The 14,001-nt window shown below is 39.0% G+C and overlaps 1 protein-coding gene across 5 annotated transcripts in view; it reads right to left on the minus strand.

Annotated features, from left to right (window-relative positions):
* Positions 1-14,001, minus strand: part of lrp8 (low density lipoprotein receptor-related protein 8, apolipoprotein e receptor) — a 183,206-nt gene that overhangs the window by 5,657 nt on the left and 163,548 nt on the right. For 2 of the 5 annotated variants that reach the window (XM_066665569.1, XM_066665566.1), the window contains exons 17-18: positions 10,899-10,967; positions 7,270-8,443 (exon numbers count right to left, since the gene is read on the minus strand). In XM_066665569.1, the coding sequence (XP_066521666.1) occupies positions 8,142-8,443; positions 10,899-10,967 (371 nt within the window). In that variant the 3' untranslated portion in view covers positions 7,270-8,141. Of the gene's footprint in view, positions 1-2,353; positions 6,649-7,269; positions 8,444-10,898; positions 10,968-14,001 lie in introns of those variants that run through there. The other 3 variants (XM_066665570.1, XM_066665568.1, XM_066665571.1) reach the window with 3 other exon arrangements.

Consider the following 14,001-nt stretch of genomic DNA (forward strand, 5'->3'; position numbering starts at 1 on the left):
TTAAAAGTGGATTAAAGTACCCTTTTTTGAATGTTAGAATATTGTTATAGGAATGATTCGCCAGCAGGTGGCGGTGTCCGTCTAAATTATTGAGGTATAAATTTTGCTCTGGGTATCTTGCATAAGGATCGTTTGTATTTTTCAGGATGAAGACCTCAATATGTTTAAAAAAATATGGAATAAAAATGATTTTGTAGCCAACAGGATTAAAACATACGAAAATTAGATAACGCATTAAGATGCAGTGTGTTGTGGAGGCTTAGAAACCTGGTCATAACAGGCTGATGAAATTTTCGGTGCATACCAAATACAGACTTCAATTTTTAAGCGTCCCAGAAAAAACGCTGCAGATTTGCTGTACGCAAGTGTCTATCAAATGCTCCCCTGGGGATCCACTGCTGGAGATTCCCTCAGCCTCTTGAAGAAAAAAACAAAACAAAACATTGTCTCTGCCACGGCATGCACAGGAATAACGAGTAATTAATGAGAGACTGAACAGGACAGACTTGGTAGGAATTCACCCCATTGTCTGAAAACAATGAGAAATTGAAGTGGGGTAAATGACAAAACCTATTAGATTAATGAAAGGGCAATTATAGAATTATTATTTAAAAAATATTTTCGCAATATTCAATGTAAACAACCTGATTCATAACGTGAAGTGGTTCATTGTTAACATTTAGATTAGGTGTGACAGGAACCCCATAAATCACCACTGCTATTAACAATTCCAATCTGGCAAAAAAAATTATATATATATAGTATTTATTTATAAATGGATTATGCAGTGTGCACAAATCTCCTGAAAGGTTTTGTCAGTGTCACCAGTCTGATTTGCACTCAGCAATGTACAGCTGAATTCAGAGAGAATTGTGGAGAGTGAAAAGCCCTTTCAGTATCCCCCACCCCCTTCAGTTTCCTTTTCTAAACGCATTCCCCCTGTCTGCACCTCCTCCAGCCGTCTGCAAACACAGCGCTCCCTGCTGCCACAGAAATTTTAACAGCAATTAACTCCTAATAGCTTTACTCATAGCCCCCACTGACAGTCCCTCTCTCCCCCAAGTCTAACACATCTTGCTGCATTCAAGAAAGACTGCTTGATAATTGGTGAAATACCTCAAGTGAAAGGCAAGGTTAAATGTTATCCACATGCTGAAATGAGGGAACTGTAAAAGAGGGAAGATGGCAATCCAAAAAAAAACCTGTTACTCCTCACACTGAAAACAAAAGGAAATTAATTTTTCACAATGAAAGAATGACGGCACTGTTGTGCATTGTAGGTTGTCTGGGGTCTATCCTCTGGTGGCAGAAAAAGGTTAGTTAGCAAAGGGAGTGTGGTTAGTGTGCAGAAATCTATTGTAAGATACTTGTAACTAACAGCAAGGTACATTCTGACTGATTAAAGAATAATTCTGGATAGCAATGAAAGAAAAATCACATCTCGTCATACTGAATAGTAATAATAATAGTAACTCATCATCATCATCATCATTTTCTTTTCCGCTTCTCCATTTCAGGGTCGCGGTGATAATAGTAACTGATATTCCTAATTATAGATATTATTAGAATTGTTAACACTTTTGTCCCTTTAAAAGAAAAACATGCCCTAAATCAGTCAAATCTCTAATTAATCTAAGCAAAATGAGACACGGAACAGTTGTAAACATCAAATGAGACAATGTTCAACACGGTAGTGGCTATGACTGAGGGAAAAAAAGCCCTCCTGTACCAATGGATGATGAATGATAAGTGGCATTACGTCTGCAGGGATCAGCGAAATAATAGTGTTTTTTTCAGATCCCTTTTTAGGCCAATTACATGCCATAAAATGACCCAGTCTCATCAAGTACACAGCAATGTCAAGCAAGATCCTCGTACAACAGTGAAGCCACGCCCCCTCTGAGATACCATGGCAACCTTGTGAATATCATATCCATCAACTGTCCTGGCTGCTGTCGGAGACAGAGGCCACTGGGGTTTAGTCTGTTGTCTTTCCCATTCAGCACACACTAAAACAGAATAGAGACATTAAGCAAATTAGCCTGCTATGCAGTGGGGGGGTGGGAGGGTATTTCTTCCTGCCAGAAGCAGACAAAGAGCCACCACCACCACCATCATCATCTCCGGGGAACCAGACACAACACACAGAGGGGAAACACTAGCAGCCAAGAGCGTTTACGCCCAGTAAACGGTGCTGATTTAAAAGCAAAAAAAATAAAATAATAATTCAAACCATAACATTGGCTTTAAATCTCTCAGCAGAGTTTCACTGATGATGAATGAAAAACGACAATACACCAAAACTGATTTTCATCAATTTAATATATCAATATATAGAGATATTTATCAACAGTTCAATTTTCATACAAACGTGAGTGAGACCATTTTGGCATACAGTACAGATATCCCATGTAAGTAGTATGTCACTAAGTTAAAAGTTGTCCCCAAAAGAAAAAGATTTAAAAAAAAAAGGAAAAAAAATTCCTAGATAGACACAAACACACAAAATGTAAAATACATTAACACAAACAAGGCACCAATAAATTAAACTGATAATCTTCTCTTTCAACAAAGAACGGAATCTATTAAATAGAATTAAATACAACATGAATTCTAATTTCTGCATTGATTTACTGTTAAAACGCTAATTAAATTAAAAACGAACAGAGAAAATAAAATAAAAACACTTTGGCAGATTAATTTTTAGTTACAATCAAGTAGTAAAGAAATCCAGTGCTCTTGTTTACAAATAAATTCATATATGGTCTACACTCTTTCTTCTTCTCCAGGAGGCTAATATACATATCCTTTTAAAGAAATGTTCAAAACATTATCAAAAGTTTTGCTGTATGAAAACCTATTTACAAATCATGATTCAAACCCAGTGGACAGCTCTCGTCACCCCCTCCCCCACCCCCATGTAATCATTTACACAGTGCAGAAGGCTTCTTGAAAAAGTTTGTGCAACAAACAGTGTAGAAAATGTGGATACGTTTGTGGAATGGACATGTTTTGATTGAATGAAAATAACGGCCCCCTTCTACCTGCTTCTGGAAACTGTACATTGACATATGGATTAAAAAAAAAAAGAAAATTAGCCTGGACATTTCTTCAAGTAGTACACGATCTCACAAGGGAAATCAAAATGAAGGTCATAATATCCACAGATCACAAAGCGAATTAAGAGGAATGTCACCAGGGTGAGAAGGACCAAGCTTTACAGGTAAGTCACCAAATATACCTTTCACAAATCAAATCACTCGGTGGGGGAAGGCTTTGCTCTTGAGGTCCACGACACTGAAGAGGGAGTTCTGTACAGTTCCAGGAGAGCGTCTGGCTCTTTTGTCCAGTGTGTGTGCATGTGTGAGTGTATTTTTCCCAAGTGGAGGAAAAGGTAGCCCTTTCAAACACAACGTAAGTTTCAGGGGCCATGAGGAAGATGAGCTGACAAAGCAGGTGGTGAATAGGCTGGAGATGGTTAAAAACTGATGTTAGTCACGATGGGTAAAGATGAAAAAGCAGCACGGTGCAACCCTGCACTGCACCATAGGACGGCAGGGATTACCATAAGATATGCATAGAAGTAAGAATGCAGAAAGGTTGACAAAGCACTGGTAGTCATCTACGGAGAGGTTGAGCAACAGCTGACAGACTCTATAAGCTTCTTCTAGAACTCTATGGGAATGCACAATACATTATGCTCTATAGCATGTGTATGTATCCCGTACTTAAGAGACCTTGAATAGTTTTTAAAAACCTTGACACCTAATGTGCTCAAAGCATCCTTTTACCAGTGTTTGAAAATGAGCCAACTCCAGAGCAGCACCTGATTAAACCAATGATGTTATGGAGTTGCAGCTACTTAAAAAAAGGATGTTTGTGCAGAACTCTGATCTCTAAAAGCAGAAACACTAACCAGATATATTTATGTACACATACAAAAACACCCTTGAATACTCAGACCTAGTCTGGAGAAAGACAAATATTATTACCCTGTATTGCTCGCCTAAGACTCTTAAGCGTCTCAGACCTATGTGGTTCACATTATTAGACCTGGCATCAAAGGAATATCTGAAGGATGTGATATATAACATCAGAACATTAAAAAATCTAGTCTATTATCTTAGCAATGTTACAAAATATTTCTTACTATCAAAGAGCTGGAGTCTTTCAAACTGTCGCTGTCATAACAGAACTGTATAAGGGAGGGAGAACAATTACTATTGGTCCATTTGTTAAGACATGTTCAGTAACAAGGTCCTGGTATGACAGCGATAAAATGTGTTTTTCAAACAGGTCCTTATGAAACATGTATGAGGATCAACAAAACATACATCTGTAAGTTTCAGAATAGCCTTACATATAAAATCAATCACAGCACTGCCATCCACAAAGATGGAAAGCTGCAAGAACAGCGAGAGAGTGAGGGGGCACAAGGTAGCATGATCAGAACAGACCATACACTATAACAGAGCACAAAGCCCACTGTGGTCAGGAAAGAAAAAAAAAACCCCAAAAAAACATATGCACCCACTTTCTCTCCCACAATTCATGCTGGAAGAACCTTGACCAGCTGACTCCCACACTAGCAAACATGCAGTAGCTTATTGGAGGAGCTCTCTTTGAAATGTGGAAGGTGCTGCACAAGCCCCACGCTTTACTAGGCATGTCACAGGAGAGAATAACAGAGAGGGCCAAGAACAAACAGGCACTCCAGATGCAAGGCCACCCACACGTGGCAAAGCACAAAACACAACACGCACAGACGATGAGGAGTCATCAGTCTCACAAACCCTGTTCTCAGATCACTTAAAGAGAAATACAAGACAGATTTCTTTCTGGGGTTGAAAAATCCACCATCTGGCAGATGAGAAATCCTCTAATCAGTTAGGATTTAACCAGCAGGGAAATGAACTGTTACAGTGTTAAAATCTTAAAATCAAATCTGAAACATTTTGTAGTGTTCTGAGGTGTATATATATAAATATATACTTTTGGGTGGATGTCCACTAAGTCGAGGCTTACATTTTCAGAGCTGCACCATCTGCTGCAGTGACAACATGGCTCAAACATGCTTAGGTTTTGTAGTGTCACCTTGAACACATTCACATGTACAGCAGTATGCCAGCTTCATGCTCTTCAAATACAGTGCTTCATTATATTATCAGGTCAGATTTGAACCTGTTTTACAGGTGTCCAATCAGACAAGCAATGTCCCAGAGATGAAATGGTGCAAAGATAAATGATCATCCATTCATCTTGTGGACTGCACAGGATGGGTTCAACATGACAGACCCGGATATGAGCGAGAAGCCCATACGCCAGACACAGGGAGCTGCGATCTATGATTAATCTTTCGGACAATGAAGTCACAGCATGTGATAATTAGTGTCTTATTCACAGGCTAAATACTACTGATACTAGAGACAGGAGTAATATATATGACCAGGTACAAAACAAATAGAATCATTATCAACATGATTTCAAGGCTGAATTCAAACAATCAGGCTTATTTCTTCATGTGTACAGTCACCCTGACATGCACAATAAAATATAACCAAAAGATCCCCCATGCAAGCTCTCCAGGAGTGAGAGGCAAGGTTTGTATCCCTGCGTATGAAGAGGCTGGGAAGAGCTCAGGAGTTAATGAGCTTTGGGACATGGAAGACTGGTGCTGGTGTGCTGACGAAAGAGACACCTACAGTATGGGAAACTGTCTTCCTTTCCTTATAATGACAAGTTAAATAATCATGAAATATTATGCCTGGATCCATTATTTATGGAAGACATCTAAGTATAGTTGAAGTGTCACTGGAAGATTGCTGCCAGAATCTATATGGAGTTTTACTTACTGGTTGCTGCTTTCAATGACGTTATTGTAAGAAATTATTTTCTTATGTTGTATAAGATTCAGCTTCAGACCGTTTATTGTTTATGTCAGAAATTTACATATATTATTTATGCAAATGATATGCCCTCTTTCACCATTCAGTGTTAATTTTATGAACATCTCATGCCAATACCACAGATTAGCCACCATCACCTCCCTTGTGCTCTGTCCCGCTGTTTCCTGTGTTTCTGGCCTCTAGCACAGCTAAGCCCACAAAGATACCAACTTCTGTATGCACGGCTCAACCCCAAACAGGCTTAGCATGTTTACATCAGCCAAAAAACCCCATCAGCATCTAATTAATGAAACACAGCAGGCCATTCCTGCAGTGCATATTGCGGCACCCCCCACAATCAGGAGTTTAAATAGCACATGCGTGTAAGGTTAGTTGCCATTAAGCAGCATTGACTACTACTGTTCCTATGGGCAGATGCAGTAGTAAGTGTTGTAGGTGCTAAAAAGAGGTTATTATTAGTCTGTAATGACTGTTGATTTTGAAAGACAAGCTATAGGCTTACACAGACTCTAAAAGACAAACCCAGTTTGTCTGGTACCACTCAGCCGTGGAGAGCATATGTGTGTCCTCTGCTCTCTCTGTGTGAATCCCTGTGTAGTGGTGTAGTCTCCCCAGGAGACCAGAGGTCCACGACGAGAGGATGGATGGACACAGGGAGAAAGGGAAGGGAGGAGGGAGGGACATAGGGAAGGAGAAAACAGCCTCAGGGGAATCCATCATCCTCCATACTGAGCGCCACGCGCTGCAGAGAGCAGATAAAAAAAAACAAACAAAAAATAAAAATACTGTTACAAACATGCAGTGTTACAGAAAGAGTGAAGGAAGGAAGGAAGCAAGAGAGAAAGGGAGAAAAGACAGAAAAGGAAAAAGTGAGAAAAAGCCTATCAGAATTAACTGAGAGCAATTATTTGAACTGATCACAATTTTTTAGACGAATTACTTGTCCAAGTTGCTTATCAAATGGGTTGGAAGCAAATTATTGAGCTGTCAGAGGACATATGAAAACTGCAGAAGTTCAAATTGCAATGGGTACAGTAACACCTTTAGTGGTTATGCAATTTGAACTTAAGCGCAGTCTGCCATTTGTTGAGAAAGTAAAACCTAGGAAAGGAGATAAACAAATAGGGCCACACTAGTATTTATCAACAAATACAAAAGCCAAATATTAAAAATAAATATATTTATATTATTAATATTTAATATAACATGCTGAAAGATATTGATTGTGACAGACCTAGAAAGAAAAAGGGATATAAATTTAAATAGAGAACCATGAAAGAGAGAGAGAGAGAGAGAGAGAGAGAGAGAGAGAGAGAGAGAGAGAGAGAGAGAGAGAGAGGGAGAGAGAAAGATACATTTTTGGAGCAAATCAGTAGAAGAGGAGTCACAGACACAGGTGTCCAAAAAGTATATTTCCACACCCCCAGCACATCTCCACTGGAGCTCTGGAGGGTATTCTGTCTTGCCATTCGGTCACTGATAGAGGGCCTTGCCCAGACCCACTGACAGCTCTATTTCAACTTAAAGCTAGCGCTCTGATTGGAGAAGAACATATTTCTGTTCAAACTTTGCCCAGAATCCTCTCTCTTTATCATTAGACGAGCCGATATTATGAGCTGATACAGAGGAATTTCACCGTCTCTGCTTCTGAAGTGGAACGAGATGCTATAATACCACTCACTTAAAAGCTACCTTGTGACACATTGATGTCCAATCCTGCAATGCAAACTTCAAGTCAGACTTGTGATTACTAAGATACTATCAGTGCATGAGCAAAACCTGTGATCTAACCAAATACACACTGATATCAACACAATGAAACAAACCACCCACACGTTTCCTCAAAAAGATTGTCCAGTCATCTAAGGTGCTCAGTACTTACCCCCTGTCTCAGCCACACTGAATAAAAAAGAGTAACTTAAAGGCTCTGGGAGGTTCACCACTTCCAAGTTATCAAACACCCAACAAGAAATATAATGCTAAGACATACTATGATAGACCAAACAAAAACAAATGATTCTAAATAGAAAAAACATCAAGATGGTGTTTCTCCTCCAGAAATATATGAATGAAAATGAAGGTTGTGAAGCGTGAAGAGAAAATATTCCTGTATCTGATAGACGGAGGAGAACGTGTGAATTTAGTGCTGCAGCATGGTCTCCTTTTCTAACATCAGCATGTGCTGGCCATGACTGGCTTGTCCTTTTCACCCATATTAAACCACCTTCCTTGCCTTCACTTGGTGCTCGTTAACATTGGTGCCCCTGAGTACCAGTGAGCGGCTGGATCGGGGATACTGCCCCCTAGAGGGAGAGCTATGAAGGGCTGTCTAGCACTGCCACTCACGGCTGGGTAGACGTGTCCGATCTGCTCACTGCGACCGATGTGGATTTCGTCCTCGTCTTCGTCCTCTGTAGTCTTGCGGTACACTGGGTTATCAAAGTTCATGCTCTTGGTGTTGCGCCGTCTCCAGTTTCGCCAAACCAGGTAGGCTCCGGTACACAGCAGGCCGATGACCACTGTGGCAAGGATAGGAACTGCATGCGTTTAACACACAGCCGACAGACACGGCGAGGGCGTTAACACAGCCAGAGGACACTGAGCAGCGCTTCATGACACACATTCATAACACACAGCAGCTTGGCACAGTAGGCTCAAAAAAAGCAGGTGCAGTGTTTGGTAACTAAACAGTTAAAAATTACTTCAAAATTCTCTAAAGATCTATCACTGCATTTAGTCAATAATGAATTTTAAACTCAAACACCTGTTCAATTACAAATATGTCAGAACTTTAAGGAACATTTCAGTCTTTTTCAACCTAATATCTGCCACACGTGCTGTTTCACAGCTTTCTGAAAAAGATTGTATCACACTATGAAACTGCTAAAGAATTACAACAAATTGTTCCTTTTGGAAAAAAAAGCTATCACGCAAGCAACCATTGCCTCAAGTCTTCAGTCCTTTAGCAATGTGAATTTCACGTAGATTTTGAAACAGGAGACATGTACAAGTGAAACCTGGTTCCCATTAGGCATTTCCAATGTCAAAAACTACATTTTAAATTGCACTCTTAGGTGTTTGCTCCATCAATGCAGTCAGCTCTCTGTGAATTGTGTGCTTAAAACGCTCCTTTACTATTAAAACAAAAATGTTACGGCAAATATTTATGTATATGAGTTGAGTCATCTAAGACAAGACACACAGTGATCCATAAATATTTTTAATGCCTTCTGTGACATTTTTATACCAGGGCGCTTGATATTCAGCTTTTAAAACATGCTGTTGGTTGTCATTTTATGTATCTGTGCAATGTGAACTCAGTTAAGATATTATATGAATACAGCCTTACTAGCTTTGTATTATCAAAATTAGGTAAGATTATATACTGCACTGCTGTCAGCAACAGGCTTTTGTGTGGGTGTGAGAGACTTTCTCACTTTTCAAAGGCTGACCCAAAATATTTTGTGTCCACATTTATTTATTTGAAGAATGTCAGTGAAGTGTTCTATAAATATAAATATATCTAGGACATATATTGACACAACATGACAGTGACTCTTACTGTAAAGCACATCTAAATCAGTATACATGGTGATTAGTTGTATGATGCAGATGTGGCAGATACAGATGAAACTTACTGGAATATTCCTTTAACTTCTAAATCTTTGGTTTGATTTATTAAACTATGTATAGAACAGAAATCCTAAACTGGCTTTGGCCAAAATTGTTCTGAAGAGCATTGTTATCAGAGCCAGAGCTGCAAACAGGCATGCACATTCACAATGAATTTCTAGGAAAGGAATGAAGGGTCATGCTGGAGGCCTTGAAGACACAGAGAGAAAGATGAGAGTGGGTTGTATGTGTGTGTTTATATGTGGGGGAGCTGCAGTACATTGCAATTCAGGAGGAAGTGATAGCCATGCTTGGCTACACTGCAGCGGCTGCCTAGCCCCTCTACTAATTTAAAAAGATCAGCAATGCCTATGCTGGTCCCCTGAAAGTTCCCCTTAATTGCTCTTTTGTCCGAGGGACACGAGAGACCTCCTCATGATGTGTTTTTCTCCACTCACTGATTCCTACAGTCCTCCTCTACACAGCTAGAATACAGCATGTGTCTAACAGGCTGTTCCCAGCCTGAGTGTTTAAGAATACAATAATCAAATATAAGATGGATAAGAAAGAGAGACTGAAATTACAAAACACCTGTAAAATGATTTTGTACTGGGATTAAAATGTACTTAAAGTGACCTCAGTCATGAACAGGTGCAGAGACAAGGTCATCTTCACACTCAGTGACTGATGACTGTCTCTAGACAGATCAGTAATCAGCAATCAGCATATATTAGTAATCATCATCAAGGTTAACACAGTATTGGCTTTTTATACTTATGTTTAATAGTTATGCTGTATTTCATTTGCAACTCTGCATTGAATTTACTTTTAGTTAGATTTCATAAAATTGTTTTCAGACATTTCCACTTTCAGTCTTATGGTAAGAAGAACTGCACTTTTACTCTGAGAATGATAAAATGGGGAAATGCATTGCACAAAAAATTTCCCTTTAAATAAAGTCCACAGTAACTGCTTTTTATTATTATGAATATCAGCATTACAGTGGATGGCACTGCTCTTATGAATGACTACTTTGGACTCTCCTAAGGGAAATATCAGTCAAAGCAAGTGAGTTTATTCTAGGGCTGCACAATATATAATTTCAGCAGAGAGAGAGAGAGAAAGAGAGAGATTGTATGACTATGTAAACAAACTGTTTTGAAAGGATTATGACGACACATGCTTTTTTTGATTCAAATAATTGTATATAGCTGCAAATCTAAATCTTATAGTAGAAAAAAATGATATTGCAATGTATTATAACTATGTCCATGTTTATGTATATATCTTGCAGCCCTAGTTAACACACAGCAAAGGCAGGAGATATTCAGAGGGTTAGAAGAAAGACATGCAGGATTCAAACTGAGAATCGACACTTACCTATTGGAATGACAATACCCAGAACTGCTACAGTAATGTTGTTTCCCAGGAGGAAGTGATCACTTGCAGCTTCAGAGAGAGAGAGAGAGAGAGAGAGAGAGAGAATATGAATGTGATGGTGGTTAAAGATAGGGGATGCAGTAATGTCGTTATAGCCTAATTGATGAGAGCACTCATCATCTACATCTTAATTGACTCATAACTCAGAATTTATGCAAAAAGCACTGCCCCTCCCACAGTCCTCATAATAAACTATTACTTTATTTAATATAGTGAAAACAGGATGGCACATTAACAGCTCAGGAAGGACAAAGTAGAGAGATTGAGAGGTTAAGGTAAGAGCAGGTCATTAATTTTGCTTGCTCTGTTGGACAGCTGCATCCTTCTTTTCCTTCCACAGAGCACAGAAGCCATTTGCTTTGGCAAACAACCAAAATCTTATCTCTTTGTCACACAGCATCTCTTTCGCTTCTAACTAACACACACACACAATTTCACTGAAGAAATGCTACTTCTAATCCTCTCTCCCAAGTCTCAAGTCAGTTTTCCGCGAAAGCAGAACACATCCCACATTTATCACATTAGCTAAACCATTAGCTAAAACAAAATTAGTGTCTGATAATGTAGTCTAAGCCCAGAGATTTAGAATCGGAGGGGATGATATGAGCATACATAATAATATATGAGCATTAACATACATGATATCCCTACTACAAAGTGATGAGCATCAGAAAAAGTTTTTTTTGGCAAAATATACAACAGTATTCAAGGCACAATAAATGTTACTAAAGGAATATTTAGCAGGTGGATTCTACAGTTTTTCCCCCATTTCATAAAACGTCTTACAAAAATACAGCTATATCACATTCATAGTTATACTATACACTTCTGACATGCTGATATTCTAATATGTCCAATTTTATACCCCTCTGTCAAGAAAACCAGACCTTTACATCCTGACAGACCTAAAGGCTGCAAATTCGAAAGCTTATGCTTATTATCATGAACTGCATCCCACTGTGCATGCCAGTACATTGTAAATTCTGGTTATTTGCAGATGTTTTTTTGAACATCATCTGGCTAGCATTTCCAGCAGTAGACTTATATATTCAGACTTAGTGTAGCTACTATATTAATGCTCTCCTTTATATTATACAGGGTGGGCCATTTATATGGATACACCTTATTAAAATGGAAATGGTTGGTGATATTAACTTCCTGTTTGTGGCACATTAGTATATGGGAGGGGGGAAATTTTTCAAGATGGGTGGTGACCAAGGTGGCCATTTTGAAGTCGGCCATTTTGGATCCAACTTTTGTTTTTTCAATGGGAAGAGGGTCATATGACACATCAAACTGATAGGGAATTTCACAAGAAAAACAATGGTGTGCTTTTAACGTAACTTTATTCTTTCATGACTAATTTACAAGTTTCTGACCACTTATAAAATGTGTTCAAAGTGCTGCCCATTGTGTTGGATTGTCAATGCAACCCTCTTCTTCCACTCTTCACACACTGATAGCAACACCACAGAAGAAATGCTAGCACAGGCTTCCAGTATCCGTAGTTTCAGGTGCTGCACATCTTGATGGTATGGTGTGGTATATGGGATACAAAGATAGTGGGGCCATTCTTCATCAATGGATACCTCAAGGCCACTGGATATGCGAAACTGCGACATGATGATGTGTTTCCCTCTTTATACACTGAAGCTGGCACGTTCCCTGCATTTTTCAAGCAAGATGGTTCACCACCACATTATGGGTGTCAGGTCCGAGCATTCCAAGATGAACAGTTTCCTGGAAAGTGGATTGGTCGTCGTGGGCCAGTTAAATGGCCCCCAAGATCTGACCACCTTAGACTTTTATCTTTGGGATCATCTGAAAGCAAATGTCTATGCTGTGAAGATACAAGATGTGTAGCACCTGAAACTATGGATACTGGAAGCCTGTGCTAGCATTTCTCCTGTGGTGTTGCTATCAGTGTGTGAAGAGTGCGAGAAGAGGGTTGCATTGACAATCCAACACAATGGGCAGCACTTTGAACACATTTTATAAGTGATCAGAAACTTGTAAATAACTCATGAAAAATACTCATGAATAAAGGTACGTTAAAACCAAGTACACCATTGATTTTCTTGTGAAATTCCCTATCAGTTTGATGTGTCACATGATCCTCTTCACATTGAAAAAACAAAAGTTTCAAAATGGCCACCATGGTCACCACCCATCTTGAGATGTTTTCCCCCTTCCATATACTAATGTGCCACAAACAGGAAGTTAATATCACCAACCATTCCCATTTTATTAAGGTGAATCCATATAAATGGCCCACCCTGTACTTTTATTCTCTGCATGATGGTAAGGGAAACCTCTTATTTACTTGTCTATTTGTTTAGTCTGTTTATGGCAATAAGAAAAAATATTAAAATAAAAGAGAGGCCACTTTGAACTGAGAGAAGCAGCAGAAATTTGCTTCAAAAATGAAAGAACTATGAACAGATTTTCCAGTTCAACCATTATTTCAAATATATATTTGATGATGTTTTTAATCTAAACTAATCCCTTATCGAAGGGATTAGTTTTACTCAACATTTTTATTTAGTGCATATATATATATATATATATATATATATATATATATATATATATATATATATATATATATATATATATATATATATATATATATATATATATATATATATATATATATATATATATATATATATATATATATATATATATGTGGCACAGTGGCGCAGCAGGTAGTGTCGCAATCACACAGCTCCAGGGGCCTGGAGGTTGTGGGTTTGATTCCCGCTCCAGGTGACTGTCTGTGAGGAGTTGGTATGTTCTCCCCGTGTCTGCGTGGGTTTCCTCCAGGTGCTCCAGTTTCCTCCCACAGTCCAAAAACATACGTTGGTAGGTGGATTGGTGACTCAAAAGTGTCCGTAGGTGTGAGTGTGTGAGTGAATGTGTGTGTGTGTCTGTGTTGCCCTGTGAAGGACTGGTGCCCCCTCCAGGGTGTATACCCGCCTTGTGCCCAAAGATTCCAGGTAGGCTCTGGACCCACCGCAACCCTGAACTGGATAAGCGGTTA

This window comes from Hoplias malabaricus, chromosome 3, assembly GCF_029633855.1.
Source record: "Hoplias malabaricus isolate fHopMal1 chromosome 3, fHopMal1.hap1, whole genome shotgun sequence".
Taxonomy (NCBI): Eukaryota; Metazoa; Chordata; class Actinopteri; order Characiformes; family Erythrinidae; genus Hoplias; species Hoplias malabaricus.